The sequence below is a fragment of the Ciconia boyciana genome, chromosome 2, assembly GCF_034638445.1.
Source record: "Ciconia boyciana chromosome 2, ASM3463844v1, whole genome shotgun sequence".
NCBI classification, from domain to species: Eukaryota; Metazoa; Chordata; class Aves; order Ciconiiformes; family Ciconiidae; genus Ciconia; species Ciconia boyciana.
In genome coordinates, this window is record NC_132935.1 from 151,099,109 (window position 1) to 151,121,406 (window position 22,298).

Consider the following 22,298-nt stretch of genomic DNA (forward strand, 5'->3'; position numbering starts at 1 on the left):
AATCCAAATGTGGGGATGCTTGAGCACGTGCCCAGGCAGGAGCATTCACCGTTTGGATGCCCGACGCGGGAGGTGAACGCACATCATCTGTGCGGCACGCACCTGGATGTTGGCTGCAGACTGTCTGACACATCACAGGGTAGGGGAAGCTGCACCATACGAGTGCCAAAAGAACCTGCATAGCTCTTCCCAGGTGAAAGGTTGGACACTTACGAGTTAGTCTATCCTCTAACACAAAACAAGCCATGAAACCTCATTGAGATTCTCGGATTCTGTACTGTAGATGCAAAGTCGTTCACCCTACAGATTAACAGCTTTTTTTCATGGAGTTTGTGTGTAAAGTTCTGGGTAAAAACTAAAACAGCGTATATAAACTTGCCTAAGAACGAGGCTTGTACCAGTCCAGACTGAAGACTTAGCACATCACCTGCAGATCGTTGATTTTACCACTGTAAGCACATGTCATATCAATCCCTTTTGCTTTGCCCTAGTCAGCTCAATTTTTTAAAATGCTATCTTTATTTTTCTCATTACCAACAAAGGAACCACGGCAGGCTGAAAGCATCTACATTTACATATTGAAAAATCTGAATCTTCACACTGAAAAGTTCCAGTACACTACAATGACTGTAGAATTTGGGCTATGTAATCATATGATTCAATTTACGTGGCAAAGAAATTACACCAGGATACACTCAGCTATTTTATTTTTAGAGATTAGATTACCTAGAAAAAGCTGTTAGCCATCGACATGGACAAACATTAGCATATACAAAATAATTTCACAGAACTTCTAGCCAAGTCATATCCAGGTGAAACTAATAGAAAATTAGTACAAATTAAGGTCTTGCAGGGCCAGCTACCAAAATACTATGCAGTTATTAAAAAATCAGACTAGATTCACCAAATATTCCTTACTTTTGCAGTAGTTTTCTCCTTTTCCAGTGCCACACACTGCTTTGTATATGTACAAACTCTTCCCTATCAAGGGAACAGCAACACCACTTGCTGTGGCTTCTTTTTCATAACACAAAGTACAGTACTGGCTAAAGAACCGTGCATGCTCTGAGCTGGCCAAAACCAATCAGCAAAATGCAATCGGTTAATAAATACTTCAATAGCAGCCCAACAGGTAAGCTTACTCAATTCTTGAGCATTACATCCACAACTAGAAATGTTTAAGGCAACAGTGCAAGTAGAAGCTTCATCTTGGAGCTAAACAGACAAACAGTAAAACATGTGTCCGGTGCGCCAAGAGCAAGCAAAGACACATGGAAATTCCTGCAGCTCCTCTAAAAAATAAGCTAAAAGAGTAGTTAGAACAGATCTTTATCTATCCCTTCTGTTCCTCTAAAAAAAGCCCAAGCAGAGCACATGTGTACTATTTCAGGTTTCAGCTACAATAGCACTCGTCATTACCCTGAAGGATCATCTCTTCATGTTTCTTTTCTACAAATCTCTACAGAATTACTGGGATCTCTCCTATATAAAAAGTAATGCGATGGCTGAAGATTTTTGGTAGAACTTAAGACAGTCATGTAATAAGACAAGGAAGTAACAAATTGAGGGAAGCAGAGACAAATTTTAAACATTCACTATCTAGAGCCAGTTTTCTCTTCCAAACTGTCAACAATGGTTGTGGGTTCCCTCTTCTCTATACTTCGCAAACTAAAATCTAATCAACAGATTCCTTTATTGAAAAAAAGGACAGCAAGGACAGTTGCATCAGTTTTTGCTGGTTTTACTTACTACAATAGGAATGTACTGCAGGGAACAATCCAGTATTTGCAGGCGAATAGACTGGATGATCTAATATAACTTTTCCATTTCTGACTTCTTAGAACAGCTCAGGCTGATCCAAGTTCACAAAGAGATTTCTGTCCAACAATACTGAATGAAGATAACTCCAAGACAAGGTTTGGGTCTTTTCTTTTTTTTTTTTTCTTTTCTTTCTTTCTTTCAATATTAAGAGAGCCAGAATGGCAAACCATGCTCCATAGGATACAACCATACAGAAACCGTTATGATTAATTAAATACCCATATAACTTAGAATAGCTGTAGTAAAAGTAGAAAGTTCATTTTATACTTAAACCTTCAAGTAATTTGGAGCATTTCACCCGTGTTATAACTTCGGAAAAAAGCTCTTTTCTAATATTTGAAATTATTAAACAGTAAGGTAAGAAGATCACCGTAGAAATTTTTATTAAGCAGTGTGTCTATCTGAAATAGAGAAATATTAGTGCCTAATTAGTAGTATACCCATGCTCATTTTCTTCCAAACCAACACATACCAGATTTGCAACATCCTTGGCTCTAAGCTAGTGCTTTTTAAATTATTATTACAAAATATCAGTCATCATTCTCTGCTTGAGGAATTAAAAACATTTGTCTTTGCAAGTACAGTTGACTTTAAGAAGTTATTGCTAGGAAAAACAGTCTTTCAAATAAGACACCAGAACCCAGAAATAAAGATTTGGCACTTCTGAGGCCTTGTAACAGGGAAAAACTATGGCAGATGGGGTTCCTTCCTCTGCTTTTACGGCTCTCTTCCAAAAAGGCTAGGGACTGCCTTCTCTGAAACTCGATAGGATACTGAATAATCCTTCTAAAAAATGTGTTAAAGGTCAAACAAATACCAAGAATTTCAGATTCAGTTAAGCCCATCTTGGGGCAGGGATATGAACTAGATAACCTTTTGAAAGCTCTTCATACCCTACTTTCTATAACTGAACACCACAGAAATCAAAAGGTGAGGTTCAATAGCCTGTGATATGCTCTGTGTCAAACCAGATGCTCTTAACAGTCTCAATTCTTATAATTAAAAAACTTTGTCTTTTGAATGAAATTAGTATGGCATATTAAAGAAGTGCAACTAGTGAACACTAAAGATGCAGCTTCAAGAATTAAGTCTGTTTTAAGATAGTGTGAGACTTAATAGGACATTAAAAGAACCGTTCACAGGCTCAGAGTTACATGCACATTTAATACTTGGACCTAAAACTGACAAGATAAATAATAAAGATGGTTGGAATACTTCAATGCCTTCTTGTTGTAACTACAATAAAGTGACCATTCACTGATCCCCAAAACTTTCTATCTGCCTTAAGAAAGCTTTCTCATGAATTCTTTTTTGTTAAAATCAGAAAGACCAATCCACCCTGCAATAACAAACAACATGGTAACTAGGGCACACAACTAGGAGAGCCAACTTTTCCAAAGCGCGAGTATACTCAAGGTGAGTAAACTAGTTGCTGCTGTGCTATCTTTGTCTTCTTTTGGGGGAAGGGGCAAAAGGGAGCAAGGGAACAAGGTTTAGGTTTCGCCTCAATAGAAAATTAGAGCAAATGTTGAAATTTCAATGTTTTGCAGATCGACACTCATTTTCAAGCCAGCTGTCTTTAATTCCCAAACCAGAAAGAAAAATGATTTAGCTACTGACCTAACATTTTGCTTAGATGCACACCAGTGTCAGCCTGTATTAGAAACAAAAACAGGGTTCCCCTTTCAGTGATCATCTTAGCCACGTGAACAGACAGCTGCAACAAAGTAGTACAGAGTCTGGAGATCACAGCATTTCAGAAACTTTGGTGAAATTCTTTAGGCAAGCAAGTATCCCAAGCACTGTTCCTCTGTTTGTTGCTTTTGTGTATCAACTACCAGAAAGTACTTGTGTTTATTTTGTATGTAAATTCTCAGCCAATTTAAAAATAATTTTGGTCAAGTATCAGCATTATTACATCTTTTTCCAGAATAAGATAGCTGAAAGAAATGGAAAAAGGTGACTCTTAAAAGCTACACTGAAATAACCCCAATTTTAAGCTTCTTCTAGATCAATGACTGACAAGGGTAACAAATTCTGCTCAATTATGGGTAAGTCTGGATATATTCACGGCACAGGTTACTACCACCTACTGACTCATTTGAGACCTCAGAATTTCCTTCCAGCTTGCATAAGATCTGCACTGGAGACTGAAGACATACTTACCATTTTGTAGGAGCGGGACATTTCTAACCAGCTGATTGGTCCCATTTTTCTGCTTATAAGCAATTTTAACATTATCGGGGTAGCTCTGCATACTCCCATGGCATGCTTTGATTTCTTGTTGCTGATCATTTTCATAGCAGGACACTTTACTCAAATATTCTTCCAAACTTATTTTAGGTCATACTTTAGTCCAACGTATTTATGTGCAAAACACAATTTTAAATGGAGGCAAGCCAATAAAAGAAACAGCTTACTAGAATTTCAGTTGACTTTGTTAAAGGAAATTATTTTAAATTAATGTGGCTACTGAACTGTTGCCATACTTGACCTCAGAAAATATATTCCTTCTAATTTTTGCTGTGAATATTTATTTATTTAAGCTAAACTCCAGGTCTTGAATGTTGACCATAAAGAAGTCTCAGATTTCCTGCTACTATTTCGTACTCTTTTTTTTCTAAACAAGGGCAAACAACATATGTTTGCTGCATTAGCATTACACTGCCAAAACATCACTCTTAAATGAAATCATCTATGTATTTTTGGTAGAATCTTATTTAACAACTTCCACCCCTGACAGAAACAGAGTTAAAACAAGGCTGTTTTGTTTTCACTGAGCAACAGTTTGATCACTGGTTTACTAGATGGCGCTCAAAACATTTTTCCACACGCTCTTCTCAAAGAGAATCTGACTTAAATGTGGTTTACCTTCACCAGTGAATGAAGGCTTTTTTCACCAAACATATCCCAGAGGAAGGTCAGGTCTTCCTGGCTGTCCACATGTGGCTGCAGCTGGGCTGGCAATGCAGCCAGCAGCTCGTACAGACCTATAAAACGAAAATAAAACACAAAGTGTAATCTGGGGGTGATCTCATTAATTTCACTTAACAGTTCTGTGTAATTGGCTGCCTGGAGCATGTCATTTTAACTGAATAGGGAGTCTAGATATCCAGCATAACATTAACTTGTAGAACCAAAAGGAACATTTAAAAAAAATTACTAAGAAGCAAGTATTAGCAGTGTACTTTTTACCTTGTCACAGTTGTCAAGCTTCTACATCCATATATATTTACACAAGGTTATGCAGAAAATTCATAAAAGTTTTGAAAAAAGGACAAAACCAGAAAAAAACATACATTCCTTTGCTTAATCGTTATTCCATTTCCCTTGATGTTAGCCAAAGAGTGAAATGAGTCATGAATAGGAAAAACTTCCTTAAAAGAACAGAAACTGGATAGGGTGGTCCATTAAAAAAAGGTTCGTGGTTTCTCTAAATATTTCTTGCTAATATATTGCTTAATATTTTTTTTTATCCCGTGTTCAGTAGGAATCCACAGCAAGACAAAAGGAATTACTCTGTTTTGTGGGATTAAACCTTAAAAAACAAAATCAACACAGTTTTCCCAGACACACACGCACACAGAAATATTTCAGTAACATTTTTAATTTGCAGGTATTTGAGATTCTCCGTAAGGTTAAAGCAATTGCTGTTCCCGGTTATTTGTGGCACACCTCACCAGCAGTCTCCGAGGGGCAGACAGTAGCACACTGTTCCACAGTAGCATACAGCATAAAATATCCATCATGCACGCAGGCCATCAAACTGCTGTCCAAGAAATGTAGCAACAGTGTTTGCAGCAGCCCTCTTTAGGGAGGTAACCTGGCATGAGTTGATATCAATTCATAGCACATGTTTAATTTTCCAGTGGGATTACTTGGGGTAAAAAGGACAAAATGCCTTTTTCTCCTGTCTGCTGTCTACAAAAACACCAATAGTCTCCTGGGATCCAAGATACACGGTCCTGCTATTATTTTTAGTCTGAGTAAGTGCTGCTGTTCATCACAAGGACAGATTTACAAGATATTCTACTGGTAAAGAACATTGTTGTAAGTTATAGGTTACCTATCGTTATTATGCCTATTATCTCCCTAAAACTTATGATTTAGAATATTTATTAGTAAATATGATTTCACAACCTTTCCAGGCACTATATATCCCTTTCAAAATTACATGCAGCACCTTTGGGATTTGATTATTTAGTATTTTTGTCTTTTTACTGCCTTTCAGTAAAATATTCTGGAAAAAAAAGTTCCTTCCAGATACATTCTTTTTGTGGTCCAAGCATTTTTGGTGGTTGACATTCATTTCTCTTAGAATCTTGCTTTTATTTAAATCTGCTCTTGTTTATGCTTCAGAAATACTGCAAAAAGAGGATACAACTCAAACCACTACAATTTTGCATGGATAGAAAAAGAACACTGAGCCTTGCCTAGCGAGACAGTCAGTGATTGAGCTGACATCCAGAGAGCAGAGGTTTGAATGGGACTCTTGGCTCTGACTTTCCAGACTATTAGAACTTCAGCACTTAGCAAAAATGGTTACTTTTATCACACAATTTGTGCTTCAAAAACATTTTCATTTAGAAAATTAAAAAATTTCTTTACAATCAGACTTATATTTCTGCACATAGCCACTTTTGTTACTGCAAATACATTTACTTCAGAATAACTTGAAGGTTTTTAGAAAATGGAATGGAAAGTTCAGCGTAGGCTTACACTATGGCATAACTGCTTAGGAACAATTCGTGTGTGCCATTCAGAAGAAAGAAAATACTAACTTCAGCCACTCCCTTCAAATAAGAGATATATAACAGAGTAAGCTTTCTTTTCCTTGATCCATCAGATCTGCTTAAATTTCACATATAATCAACTACAAAACTATTCTATCCTTGTAATTTGCTCCTCAAAGCTTTGATAATTAAAACTCCAATGAAAAGAAAATGAAAGTTCATGTTTCCTGATGGATTAACTATTACAGTAGTGACACAGGGTGAGACTGAATCTGCCTATAATGAGACTTAGTTCTTATGCACAGAATCCAGAGAAAAATCCTGCCTGCCAGCACTTCAGGACTGACTAACCCTGCAGGTGCTTACACACATTAAGATTTCCATATCCAGCCCAAAAGTGTCTGTGGGCTTCACTTGTTCATACAGCCCTGAATTGTCCCTTCTAGGGAAACAGGTGTCTATGTCCCTAGTGCACCGATAGCTTTGATAGCAATGCACCCGATCTATGCAACTCTCCTGGGGAAGTGGAGAAAATTAGGCAAGTGCTGACTGGTTCTACCAAATCCCATGGCTATGTTTCTAGTGCTGCCCTGCTTTGGCTCTACAGTCCAGCGTTTATAGCTTTCAGCCAGAAGGAAACCAGAAACCCGCCCTTCTCCCCAGCAGCAGAACCTGAGGACTACACCATGCAGCATGCTGGAGAACACCACGTTCCCGCTCTCAGACTGCTCTTGAAACTGATCACTATGTAGCCAGGAATAAAAAAAAAAAAACTCAGTCAAGGAGACAAATGAAAATCAGGCAGAAGGAGGATTCAGAGTATTTCGTTGGGAAGAAGAGAAGACAAAGATCTAGAATATGTCCAAAGTTAAAACTGCATAATTCCAGATCATCTCACTCAGCTATAGCCTCCTTCCAAACAGGAGGTAACGGCAGCAGCAGCAGGTGCTAACACCTGTAAAGGTTTACCTTTACAGACACAGTCTCATTTTCTCTTGTTCCTTCTGTGGTGCCCAGTACCATGGAATCCAAAATTTTCAGATGGACATTCACGTTTCTATATATAAAGAAAAATCTCTGCAGCCCTGTAAGGTGTCACTGTGTACGGAGATGCTGACATGCAGCAAGAGAAGTAATCTGAATTTAACAGCAAAGACTGCTTCAGCCCAACCTCAAATCTCCTGCAAAGCTTCTAACTAGCATCTCAGATGGTTCTGCAAGCCAGAGCCAAAGGCCACTGAAATAAATGCAAGTTTCTCACTGGTTTTAGTACTGACAGGCTGTTGAAACCAGGGGGTTTTTTTTAATCTTTTCAGTAGCAATTATAAAGACTGAAGTGATGCTATACTGAACACTTTTGATCACTTCTAAAAACAAAAATTAACTTTCAAAAATGTCATAGGTATATCCCCTATATGCAGAGGAACTGTTTTGTAAATTAAAAATGCATGCTCATTGTGTAAGCCACAGAATGAGATGTATCTCAGCACCTCAGAGCTGAACGCTATCGTTGTAAGCACGTGGCTGTCAGGCCTCGGTTGTGCTCTTGGTCTCAATTTGATATTTCTCTTAAAGTCCCACCTCCTTGGGTCATATGACATGCATGGACCTCCTATTAAAAAAATAGTCTGAACACATTTTTTGAAAGATGCCCACAATTTAAATAAACACACCAAAAAAGCTTTTAAAAAAGTCTCTAGAAGTTGTGTTTAAAAAAAATCATGAAAATAAAATTAAAAAAAATCCTGGTTTTTTTAATGCCTGATGTTGGCAAGAGTGTAAGGAGTCTTGCAAAAAAAAAAAATTGCCTTTTTTATACACTGTTGCTATTCTACTCAGGTTCTTGTAATTTTTTTTTAGTCTAGTTTGCCTAAATTTAACCAGCTTTTATATTTAAAAGGAATCATATGCCCACTGGGATTTTCTAGTATCAAAATACTTCAGGTGTCAAAATTCAGTAAAGTAAACATGACTTACACAAGAAGAATTCATTTACTTAGATTTTTTAAAGCAGATCATTTATTCAAAGGTCCCAGAAGACCTGAGCATACATTAAAAAAAATTAACAATGAGCTTAAACATGGAGATGCAAGACTATTTTGCATTTATAAGAGGGGAAGTTCGGTCAGTCCTACAACTTGGGCAGAAAAAAAAAAAACCCAGATCACAATGTAGTCATCCCTGGACATTCCCAAATCGTTGAAACACAGGAGGAAAGAGGGCCTTTTCTAGATTAAACAAGGTCACATAATCCAGTGGCAGTAATAGGAGTCAATTCCACATAAACAAGGGAGCTCCTAGTTTTAGATACTAGCATGCTGCTATTTATATTCACTTTATATAAATTAGGTACAGTATTTAACACTTATGTGAACTAAGTAAAAGTCTACAGCATGGAAATATTAATAAAAGGAGACAAGGATTGCACATAGGAATACTATAAAATCCTTGTAAGAGTGGAAGGGGGAGGGGGTGGTTTGAAGGTGCTTATATAGTCTATTAAATCCGACTACCTGATTCAAGAATGAAGAAATTTAAAAGTAATAAATTAATACCAGACATACAATACACTTTTTATGAAATTTAGTTCAGCCAAGAAAAGTGACACAAGGAAGTAAAAACCAATGACTAGATAACCTTGCCTACAGAAATAATCCATATAAACTATATACATGTAGATAATCTAAATACACATACATAACCTAAAACTATAAAATTTACAACAGCTTGTCATGGATAGAGAAACTACTCTGAAGATTTTGGACTTGTTGCAAGAGCAAGCAAGATAAAATGGCTGCTGAATAAGGCTTGTAGCATTCTGCCAGCTTGGACTAAGGAAATAATTTCAAGGGAAAATCCAGCTATGTTTGAAAACTGAGCACTGTCCCTGCTTAAAAAGGTAATAGATAAATTTCAATTTGTTCCACTTAAGCAGTTCCTGTCTTCAGAGTATCTTCAGCTTTTCCTAAGCTTAATTAATACAATTTAGTTTTATTCGATCTGAAGAACAGAGTGTATAATAATGGCAATTCCAATTTAAAAATGTGTACGCTAAATTTGCACGTGCAATAAGATTTCAGACTAAGCAGCAATGGAAAGCTTTTAAATCAGAAACAACGGGACATAAAGAATTTTTCCAGATCTAGAAAATTGCTTCCTTCTTAGCGTTATATTCTACAGAAGACTGCTTGTTCCTAGGAGGAGAATAAATGGCTAAGCAATTGATGAAAGTGTTCCCGTACTGAACCACTCACACTGCAGATTCCAGATGCTCTACATTCTTGACATCAGAATGGAAAAATTTACTGTTAGTCTAGAGCAATTTAATATCACCATTCTTGTCATATCCTTCATAGCTTCATTATTAGGACAAGTCTGTGGAAGCTATAAACTAGTCCTAAATGATAAAAAATATGGTCTCTGCGTTCCATCACTCTTGCATATTACAAGAAAACACCAACTTTGTTTTGGTTAGCATAAGGAAAGAAATGGAGACAAATGGATGTGCATTTGCTTTCATATGTTAATTAATTTCCTGAATTAGGATTCTGAACAATGATGCCAGACTTTGAATCAAAAATTTTTACAGTAACTGAGGGATAATAAACACTAAAGAACATATATCTAAGCCCAGAACAACACTGTAAAATTTTATTGTATTAATAAAATGGGACACACCAACCTTTAAATTTTCCACTTTGTCAAAGGTAAAATAATCAGCACCATTTGCTGCCATTTATAACATGCTGACATTTTTTCACATTTGAACTGTACTTTACAGTTCTATAAAGGCTCAGACAACACTTGCCTTACACAAAAGCAAACAATATTGGAGCAGAAACGCTCATTCTGACATCCTTGCTGCTGCATAATAAAATCAGTCACTAACACCAAATATTGAAAATTATTTCGTTCTGAAGTTTGAGATCAGTATTTATGCACAGGTTCAAATAAAAACATATGCAGTACACATACACATTAGGATAGACATACTGCACCGTCCTATCAGACTCCAGTTGTAAAAAGACCACTATGTGCTCAATTTTATGTGCTACAAATAGTCCCTTTTTATGTTCTCTTAAGTAATTCCACCGAATATATGGGCTTCCTGACACTGCAAAAAGTTAAAGACTAACAATTTTTCTTTGCAGAACCAGAGTGATTAACTCATTCCAGCATGTACCTTTTTTAAATTTTGTAATTTACTGTTTTAAAAAAAAAATTAATCTAATTTTCAAAGGTACAGAATACTGAGTAACTAGATAATCATGACATGCAAGTGATCAGCATCTTTGAAAAAATGTTTTGATTTATTTTCAAATTTAAAAAAAAGTAAAATGCTGAAATCTTTACAGATGGCACAGCAATAGAAATGTCAATGTTCTATTTTTTTTCCTAATGAAAACAAGGATTTTGCCCTAAGTGTCCTCAAAGAACAAGATTACATACTCATTAAGGGCAATACCATCTTTAACTTAATAGTTGTACCTAATTTTTATTCCTCCAAGCTACAATAATTTGTTCACCCACCTTAAAACAACATTATGACAGAAAATGTTGAAAGCAAGCAATCATTTAAGCCCACCACTTTTAAAAATATTATTTCCTTCAAAATGGAAAAGTCTTTAGTTTTGGAACTTGGCTCCCAGAGCTAAAGAATCCGCAGTTGTTTGAAACAGTTATTGGTCTTTTAGGATTTGTCTCAACATGTGTATTTCAGATTTAGCATACCACATACCATTACGTTCTGATGTGAGTTAAATAGTTGATCCCTATTTGCATTCATACAGGGCAAGACTGTTGCTGCAGAGTTCTTGCTTGTACAGCTCATCAAAGCTGCTTCAAAATCGAAACCCCTCAAAATGTAGGTACTAGACACTGTGTCAACAAGGATACTTTGAAAGTTCATAAAACATACTTTCAGGAGTATTCAAAAGCTCTCCTATTATCTGCAAGAATAACACATAGATTAAACTGATTGAAAGTGACCTATCAAGCACAAATTAATAAGCAACTTGTGGAAAGCTCATACAAAGATCTGACGTTCATATTTTTTTTCAGAAACTGTTGGCTCCTCCAATGAAGCCTGCATACTATGACACCTTGAATAACCTTGACTAATTGACTGGTCCTTTGTATAGACATCAGCTTGGTGAGTCTTTAGTATTTCTATCTAGATTTTAGTCAACACTAGAGGAGGCAATAGCAAGTACCTGGCAGGCAGTCAGGAAAGAACTCATTCCAGCGCTAGGATGTCACTGGGCACGCTTGCCATGTTTAACTCTTCAGTCACAGTTTGCAAGGTTAAGAGACTTGGCACTGGGGAGGGGTGGCAAGGAATACTAAATGTGGCATTTTACATCTGCAAAAGGAGGACGCTATCTCATTAAGAGACTGAATAAAGACTTCTAACAACAGAAGCCAAGACTATTTTCAACTCAGTTGTGCCTAAAACTACTGGAAACACCATTTGATTACCATGTATCTCAACCTTTCATATTGTGTTTAGAGAGAAGAAGAAAAAGTCCTACAATCCTAGGCAGTACTGATGCCTAAAAACATGGCAGTATATTATTTCAGTGTTGTGATTCACTGTATGACTGAGTTTAACATTTAACACTCAAAACAGGTTATGCCATTATATCAATCACTTGCATATGCATACAGACACATACACTTGATACACAAGTCTAGAGAGGTATATGGGAATATACAAAAGTTTAAAGAGTCAAGTACATCCTTGTCTTATCTGGAAAGTAAGTTTATTTCAAATAGTTCAATTTTCTAATTAAACTATTTCATAGTTTATCCCTAGGATTAATATGCTGCATTGAGGTGTTTTTTGGTTGTTTTGGTTTGGTTTTGTTTGTTTTTTAAATCAATGTGTTACTTTAAAAGCAAAATCATATTTGAAACCCCATGTTCCACAACAGGCAACTAACAGCTAACAGGGAAGCTTCTCACTACCTCTTAGTAGTACTAAATCTCCTTCAGATTAACAGCTTTAGTTTTATTAAATCGGCCAAAACTTGACGTGATGTTGGGCTGAGAAGCCACAGAACCTTTCATCTGACAGTAAACGCACACAATACGTACGCTCTGCCAGCTAACCCAGATGCTGGCACAGCTAAACTTGAGCAGTACAGCATGGCAGGCTGCTCTCGGCAAAGGACATCTGGCATCACTAGGAACTGTCAACCATTTGTGTCATTCCAGCTTTTGGTCCAAACACAGCTATACATTTAAGCTGCTGGTTAGAAACAATATAGGCTGTCGTACTTTCAAATTTACCACAAAACTACACATTGCTCACCAAAAAAAAAAAATTGAGTAAAAATTGTTGCAGCTGCCAGACCATCTGAATTTAAATTTGTGTCCAAGAACTGTAACAGTTTTAAAGAGTTTACCATCAGTAAATATAATTGCACACATTTTCTGATTCCACACTGCTGAATCAGTCTAGCATAATATTAACACAAAACAGTTTAGAGAAATTTCATTCTACTTTGAACTAGTTTTCCAACAGTCACCATAAATATGTTGATACCAAAATAAATACCCTTTCCAACACCAGCACGTTATATTTTTTAAAATTAAATCTGATAGCAATTAAAGCTAGCCATACATCTCATACTTTCCCAAATCTTTCATATTAACGTTAGCCTACAAGCCATTTAATGCCTCTGGCAGCTGGAGATGGGGAGAATTCAAGAATGCACGGTAAAATATTGGCTCTATTTTTTAATTTAGTGTAAATTTTGCCTTGGCTAGTGTATCAGTTTTCATGAAAGTCTAGCCATATCTGTGCATTTCAAAATGGTGAGAAAGTTAAGTAGCCTTGAAATCATGATGCAACCAAAGGGGTTTACATACTACACTTGTGGCGGCACACCTATGCCTAAGTGGTAAGCAACAGTGTGAAGCAGGCGAGCGAAGGCTTTCCCGTTGCTCTGTTTCCACCACAGCATGTCAGCGGGGAAGCAGAGGCAGTCTGGAGGAGGATTCAATCGCCCTGCAAGCCTTCGCCCTGGCAGCCTCCGACAGAAGAGCTACTCCCAGAAATCTTTCCTTCATCACTCTCCTAAATTCCCTTTCTCTTCATCTCATAACAATGAACCCAGATCTTTGGCCACCATTTTATGTTATGACATTTCTTAAATAGTCTGTAAAAATAGAACTCCCTGATTTCTGTCTCCCTCCTCATTCTGAAAACTGTTTTAAAAGGCTAAAATCTTTAGCCATTTCATTTAGTCCTTCTTCCCCTACAGATGTTTCTGATGTCCCCCCTCTCAGCTCAGCCAACTACTCAGCTTTTTCTTCATGTTATTAGTGCTTCTTTTTTTCCTCTCCACCTTTTTATCCTTTTCATTATCAAGTATTCTTAGAAAAGATTATGTTAAAACTGGCAAGCTGATTAAAATGCATTAGTAATAAATAAAGGGAAGACATCTATATGAAAACAGTAAAAGCAAGGATAGCATCTTTCAGTGTTCAGATAACTGCAAAATCTCTTTGAACTTCGCATTGCTTGCAGTGGTCTCACTTCACTGGGAGATAATCCATATGGACTATGGAGCTATCATATCAACATAATATTCTAGCAAAATATTTGTACCAGTATTCAGTACATCCACATCAACAGCATGCAGCTTCAGAGGTCAAGATAATTCTTAAAGAATCACAGAATACACTACTAAAAAGGCAGTTTGGAAAAATACCCAACATTCAGAACAAATTTCATATCTTTATTTTGTATTGTTACAAAACAGAGAAGAAAACACCAAAACTGGCAATATTTTAAAGGTGACGTGAACTTACAATTTGGTTAAGTAACAAATGTGTTGGGTTTTTTTAATTAAAAAAAACTAACATGTATTCAGTTACAAGTTTTACAGGCTTGTAACACTGAAAAAACTCCACTATCTGGCACAGCATTAGCTCCCATATGTACTCAGGAAGAAACTAATGTAAGCCCTGCACATTTTTTCTTTCTATAATTTACAATATTCAAATTCAAGAACTGCTTCTGACTTTCATTATATTTAAACAAATCTCAAACAGTTTTACTTGGTGGCCAAACTTGGCCCATAAATGTGATTTTCCCGCTGACAATACATGAATCAAAAACACAAAGTCTGCTTTGCACATTCGTGCACTAGTTTTTAAGGACAAACAGAAAAGCATTTTTAAACTTGTCAGCTGAGCAAGCTTGATACAGGGTTGAGAGGAAAGAAATCTGTAATAATTTTACGATGTTTTTCACACTAAAACAACACTTAAAGCATATGATGTCATCTTGGCTCCTCCAAAGTCAGCAACAAAGCTGCCATCAACTACTGTGAAGCCAGGACTGCAAATTTAAATCTTCCTAAATAGATCAGATAAGTGAACGCCAGATCTTGCAGGTTTGCTTTACCTGCAAAAGTGCAAGTCGTCTTGCTCAGTCTTCAAACTCCATTTGATGGGCTTGCACACAGAGTTCAAGCAGACTTTTGCAACAGAAAATATTTAAAGCTTCAGATGCAGCCTCAGGCAGGAGCTCAGCCTTCCATTCAAGATGGTTGCGTTAAGATAACTTTGACCTGACACTGACAGGACTATAAACCTTAAGGGAGGAGCAGGATCACACACATGTTATAAACAACAAGTAATTTTTTTTATTATTATTATTATATAAGAATAGGGTTTCTATATGGCTAATGGAGAGTGAAAGAGAAAGAAGCATGTGCACTCACAAGCCTCTCTCCTCTGTCTTAAAGTTAAGAAGCCAGATCAGACTGGTAAGGTACAAGATTAATTTCAAAGTCACTTGATGAATCTAAATTAATTAAAACAAATGTTTTTTAAAAAAAGATGGCAAATATTGTAGCCATGCTTTTGATTTATCATAGTTTAAAGTCTGGTAAATGCCTCTGAAAACAGATTTAAGAGGCATGGTTTGTGTTCAGAAGAATTCACAGGTTAAAACATGGTATAACAAAAGCATGTGCAAGTGTATGAAGGAAGCAGCTGCAAAGACATGGTGACATCCCTAATAAAGTCTGTTGACAAAGTAAAAGCAATGTAAAATTAACAGGAGTAGGTCAACATTTAGTCTGATCAAATGTGGCCCATCATGAACGCTATCCTGCTTTTGACAGTGGTCTGATCCCTAGACTATATAAAAAACCAAAACCAAAACCCAAAAACAAACCAAAACCATCAATGCTTCCATACTAGTGCCCGAGTTTCCAACAGTCCATGACTTGGCAACTTTCTGACATTACAGATGATGCATTTCTATTTACTAGTCCTCAATGAATTCTTTCACTCATTTTTAAATCCGGGTTTACTTTTACTTCACCAGGATATAACAGACACAAAAATAAGTAAGGTTGGGGTTTTGTTTGAACACGTTAATAAAACAGAGCCTTAGCAGACAGACTAAATGAAGTTGCATCCCTACCCTAAAAGTACAGTTTTGTTAGGTCCCCACTAAGTGACTTGCTAACTCCACAGTGTCCCAGATAGTCCTCTCATGGACTAGAGCAGTTTCAACTCATTAGATGTCACAACACCAGTTTATGCAGGCAGGGCGAGAAGAAAACTGGTCTACCCACCAAGGAAAAACAGAGGTAAGAACATCCAAAATTTTTTGTGTTTCTCTTTTTTTAATCTAAGAGTGAGAGTAACAGCAGAAAAAAAGGGCTCTGATTAGAAACCAGCTGTATTATATCCAGCACAGAAAGTACAGTTTGATGTAATCATTCAAAAAATACTTAAATACCTATCATGCCCATCAGGAAATACCATAAAGAAAGTGGAAGAAAATAAATAATTCTCTTTTCCCTCCAAATGCAAATTTTTATTTAAAGAAACAATTTACAACTTGCAGTGGAAAACAAATTGGATTTAACAAGCAGTATTATTTAACAGCAAGATATTAATGGTGCATATAATATTTTACTATAGATTTCCTGGGAGAATGGAGATAGCTGAGCTTTATCACACACCATAATTATTAAAGGTGTATTTGGAGCATCATATGCATTAAATAGCCCAGTAAAACATGTTTTTAGAGACATTTTAATACACACATGATTTTAAAATTAGGATTTTTCTTCCACTTTTTGGAGCCCTTTTCTTTCTTTATTCAGAAAGTATGTCCATGACTATTACTTTTGGACATATTAACATTCTTTAAACAATAAAACAAGCAAAATTGTCAGCATCAGGCACCAGTCAGCACACATCCCCCTGCTGTTCATCTCAACATGTTCTTGAGACTCCTGAAATGTCAGAAAGCATTTGACCAAGTAACAATTAAAAAAAAAATTAAGGCGGGTTTTGGAAGGACACAAAAGGTTGCGTGATAAAGGAAGCAAAGATCCAGAGTGGAAAATCAGCCCATAGTAGACCCTGACAAATCTTCCAAAATTCAGCTTTAGCATACTAAACAGCTTCAACTACACTTATTTCCATGGGGGAAGAAGAAAAGAAAGGTATGTAGAGGTAGGGTTTGGCAAGATGATAGTCAAGTCCCTTAAACACAGGAATAGGGAGACAAAAAAAAGGCAAATAAAAACGAACACAACCCTCCCTCCCCATGGTAAATAAATAACACACACACCCCCAACTCTAAAGATTAATGTTTTCATTTAAGATAAATTTTACATGGACCTGAGGTGTGGGAGAAAAAAAAAAATCACTGCACTGTACAGTATATTTAAAATAACAATCAAATGCAGTTCCTTATATATGTATTTTTTGGATTCCTGACTTGAAAATCTCCCTCTTCATTTTCAAAATCCTGCTGTTAGTTCTTGTGCTTAAAACTATGCTTAGAATAGTGAGCAGAGGGGGTGGAAAGCAGGGATCTTTGTATTGTAACCTCAGCTGGATCACCTATTTACCGAACACCCTCCAGCAAAAATACTGACTTTAGTTGTCCCTAAAACAGGGACAAAGACATTGTCAGACAGAGAGAATGTATGCATAACAGCAAGATGAGATTTAACCTTTTAATATAGCCTAATATTGCTATGAAGAAGGTTAAAACTATGGAAAGCTACATATCTGCACTCCCACTGCCTGCAGTCAGTGATAGGAACTGGACTCTGACGTGGAAGGCAAGGGAAGGAAGAGAACTTGAGACAATATTTTTCTTCTCCTAATTTGTTAAAGAAGTGTCAAAACTAAAGACTCTGTGTTCAGAAATAGCTCCACTGATAACTGTAACTCACAGAGGGGATAGTCTAGACTGCTGCAAATATTAAGGCATGTATGATATCATCTTTTTTTTTTCCTCCTCCTTTTTCAAGTTCACATTGGAGGAACCATGCTCAGAGGTGAATCCAAATTATTCAGATCCATATATAATATCTGTTTGGAGTTGTTCTTTTTGGGGGGTTGGGGACAGAGGGGAAGAAGATGGTGGTGGGACTTTTAAAAATTAATTTATTTTACTGTGGTGCCTCATATATCTAAATTAACTTCAGGGAGAAAAGGTTATGTTTAAAGTTTTAAAGTAAGCATCTGTTCAGACCATAATTAATTATCTTATTTGATGATTTCTTGAAATAAGAGACCGTAGACTTAACAAATAAGATCTGGAGGAAACATGCAGTCCTCCTTGGCCTGCGTACCTGTGTCACTTCCAGATCCAGTTGATAACGCTGGCATGATTTAGTCTGCAGAGTATCACGCAGGAACGTCAGACTAGCACTCTGCAGCCAGAAGGCAGAAGTTAATTTCAGTTTAACTGCTTGCAGCCAAGTTGTCTACAAAGATTTATGCTATCTCCCACTTTCTCCTAGAAAGAACAGAAACAGAATTTTACAATTAAGAACATTGTTAAACTCTAAATTACTGCAGCTAGCCAAATCCAATCATTATCACAAAACAAGCTTTTGATTTAAGACTCTCAAAACAAAGTGCTTTGCATTTATTTATGACTGTTAAGTTTTTTTCCCCAGGTGAAAAATTTTGTTTTCTTCAGTCTAGCCTATAATCCCATTCTGCTGTAAAAATAATTTAACACATTTCTCTCATATAAATTATACTCTTTAACTCTAGCGCGTCAGGTATTTTGGAAATAAAGTCTAGGGTTATTTTATTAAAACAGTGAATAATTTAAGTCACTCACATTTTGCTACTACTTATCCTAGAAAAAAAATTGCTTACTACCATGGTAATTTATTCAACGTTTCTACTTAACCTCCTTTCAATTGTTTTCAGTTCATTTAAGATCTGACATACAATTTTTATTTGTAATCTGGAAATATAATCTAAATTTTAACTGAAGTTTTAAAAGGCAGGACTGGGGCAAACAGTTCTCTAAGGTACACAGCAGTTTCATTTGGGGAGTTGATGGAGCCATTATCATGCAGACCATGTAAGGAATTTTCTGTAATTCATTACTACAAAGTCAGTATTTTTTAAAGACATTTTTCAATAATTGCACAGGCCTGCTTATACTAAATTTTGGGTCGGTCTTTTAACCAGTTCTTGAGGAAAATTCAGAGCAAATGTAACAAAAGTAAAAACCAATTTCAAATATAAGTGAACGTATTTAACTTCAGGTATATTAAAATATGAAACTGGAACACAAACTTGTGAGAAGAAATTCAGAGTTAAGGCTACAAACGTTTACTAATAGCAGTGCAGGGGCTGATGTGTGAGAAGGAAGGGAGAGGGGGAAGTAGAAGCTAACAGAAAACAACGGTTGTCTCCAGATCTCAGTAAACAAAAAGGATCCTTGAAGAAAGAAAGCAGCATAGTTCTGCTTTAGCATAACAAAATAAACAAATAGAAGAGCATTTTGCTGCTGCTGTTGCTGGTTTGGTTTTTGTTGTTTTGGTTTTTTGTTTTTTTTGTTTTTTGTTTTTTTTTTTTTTTTTAAACACATTCATATTAATCAGAATTACTTTTGAAGTCATCTTGGCTCTGAGAGTGCATATTTTGGACACATTTGTACTTGGCAACAGTCTTGTGGAAGAGTAATGTACAGGTGCTGTAAACACTGTATGCTGTTCAAAATTTTGTTTTTCACCAAAAAAAATCCCCACATTGCTAAAAGTATTGCAACATATTAAGGGCCATCCACAAGATTTTGTTTAGTAAGTTTTAAATCAATTATTAGATATAAGCTAGTTGTTAACTCATCTCTAGGCATAAGCCTATAGTTTAAATAGTCTGGCAACTTTTTAAAGTTCTTTTTTTTTTTCTCCCCTAAGCGTTTACCCAAAGAAAGATTTTTGCATGTCAGCTTTCAAACTCCAGTGAATCTGGTTTGCGGGGGGTTTTTTTTGTTTTTGTTTTGGTGGGGGGTTTTTTTGTTTTTTGTTTTTTTTCAAGGCAGCAAACACAGCAGAAGTTACAGCCCTAGATAACTTCTCCTAGGATGAAAAGGACCAAATAAAACTTAAAAACCTATCTATTAAGCTTGTTTTAGAGTTTGGGGGGTTTTTTTAGTTATAAAAGTTTGTGGTGAAGAAAAAAAGTAAGTTTTCACTAAAAAAGCGTCAGCTTCCAAAAAATATTTTGACATTCATCAAATCAACACACAGTTCATTAGCTTAAAATTTAAAACAGAGATAAGGAAGTTAAGTATTTCAGAGTGAAAGCTCATCTTACGATGACAAAGTTGTAAAACATCTATATGCAAAGCTAGCCAGGGTGCAGTTTAAAAGGAAAAAAAAAAAAAAAAACCACGCATCATAGCCAAGGACACACTGTACCAATTAAGAATGAACATATTCACTTTGCATTAATTCTGCTTGTTTTCTTTTTAACACATACAAGCACCATAAAGGAGAAGTCATGTTCTAAGCTCACTTACAGTCCCCAGCGTGAGCACACCACTACAGCCGTACGAAGGATGAAGGCATTTTTATTTTTCACACGTGTAAGAAACTGGTTAAAACAAAATTATTTACTATCGATGGAACATCTTTGATTTATATGCAGCTTAAAGTACTTTCATCTATTAAAACAAAACCCCAAAACAACCAACCCAAACATGCAAGGCATTCTCATTAGGATAATAATGCACTCGTAGGTGCATTATTATCAATCAGAAATTCAGGTTCCTTAAAAAAGTTCACTACAAAATGCGGAAAGTCTTGTTGATCTACATACATGTCATGTACTTAAACTTGACCAGTTTCTTTATTTTTCTTTATTTCATGGTAAATCATTCAATATGAAAAAAATTCAAGCTCCTTATTATTTAAGAAACTTATACACGGCATAAAGTTATTCCCCCCAGATCCTAAATATATATTAATGAAAAATAAATGACCTGATGAAATCCTTACCAGTAAAATGCTTAATATTTTGCTGGAATGGAACGGGGATTTTTTTTTTTTTTCCTAACTTGCAAATTAAGCTACATTTTTGCAGTGATGATGTTATTTTCTTTGGCTCGCTTTAGTTAAAATGCTTTGGAAGTTTTTGCCGGAGCCCAGCCATAGGCATTGCTGCCTGCTGTATGGAATCGATTTGCTGCAACACAGAAATACCAGCTGTTACAGTATGTCCTGAGAGGGATTACCGAATATTCTTAAATTGAAGTTCAATCCATCTTTCCATAAAAACGAGAAGCCAATGCCAGGAACATAACAGCAGTATCAAGTGCACCTGAGGCATTTACAATACCCGGCAGGACTGTTACAACCAGCCTTTAAAAAGGGCTTATTTTTGAAATTTCATTATTCCAGTTGTACCTTGCTTCTATATATCACACTGTATCGGGTTTTGCTGGCACCCACCATGTGGAAACAGGGAAAGCCGCGCAGCCCCGGGCCACGCCGCGCAGTTTCCAGCCGGCCCCGAGCGCCCCGCGCCGCTCCCGCGCTGCGCCTGACACCTAGCGGCCGCGGGGGCGCCCCGCCGCGCCACGCCCCGCCTCGCCTCGCCTCAGCAGGGCCGAACCTGCCCCCCGCGCCTCACAGGCCTCGCAAGCCCTGGAAAGGCGCTCCTCGAGAGGCACGAACGCCCTTTAACCACTTCTGCTTTTAGTCGCGTAAATATGAAATTGAATAGCGAACTCAAACTTCATAGCAAATTACGTAATTTTAATTCTCTCTGCCTGTATTTACTTGCATAATGAAAGACATTTCTATTTCTAGGGCTTTCCGGTTGAACGACAGATAGAAAAAAAATAAAACTAGATGGCTGTAGGAGGAACAGAAATGCCTCCCCGCCTTTCGATGGCTCCTGCACGCTATACAAGCACATTCACCAAGCCAGACGCAGTTGTAGTTAGCTTCACCGCCAAGTTCATTAAGGTGACATAACTCATTGGGGTGCCAAATCCCCCAGTTATAAATAGCCAGGAGCGGGGCAGAAGCCTCCTGGGAACAATTTCCAAAACGGCAAAATCCTAGAATTACAGCTCTCTGAGGGAACTGTTTTTCTGCATATCCCACAAATAAGCCAGGCCTCTTACCAAGGGAGGAGGGGATAAATCTTGCTCCCCATCACCCATGTTGTCAATACAGGAGGACTAGTAACAATGGACAGAAGCAGTCAGGTAAAACAAGAGGGTGGGAGGCAGTCGAGGAGTGCCAAGATGAACAGCCTTCGCATAATTTTAGCTTTAGTAGCTTCTTTCTAGCATCCTCTATTGCTTTTGAATGGAAGTGACTCCGTTAGTCATGCATACATTTTATTTTAGTCAAGTTCATTTTTCTACAAAAGGTGAGGTAGGAAAACTGATTCAAATTTGTCTACATGGCAAGCATCATGCATTTGGAGACAGCA

At 36.8% G+C, this 22,298-nt stretch overlaps 1 protein-coding gene across 10 annotated transcripts in view; it reads right to left on the reverse strand.

Moving 5' to 3' along the window:
* Positions 1-22,298, reverse strand: part of MPP7 (MAGUK p55 scaffold protein 7) — a 161,435-nt gene that overhangs the window by 99,228 nt on the left and 39,909 nt on the right. For 7 of the 10 annotated variants that reach the window (XR_012041229.1, XM_072854521.1, XM_072854519.1 and 4 more), the window contains exons 2-3: positions 18,179-18,345; positions 4,693-4,811 (exon numbers count right to left, since the gene is read on the reverse strand). Coding sequence is in view for 9 of the 10 variants with exons in the window: in XM_072854521.1 (XP_072710622.1) it covers positions 4,693-4,811; positions 18,179-18,215 (156 nt within the window). In the remaining variant the exon portion in view is untranslated. Of the gene's footprint in view, positions 1-4,692; positions 4,812-5,016; positions 5,117-18,178; positions 18,346-20,851; positions 20,954-22,298 lie in introns of those variants that run through there. The other 3 variants (XM_072854520.1, XM_072854523.1, XM_072854522.1) reach the window with 3 other exon arrangements.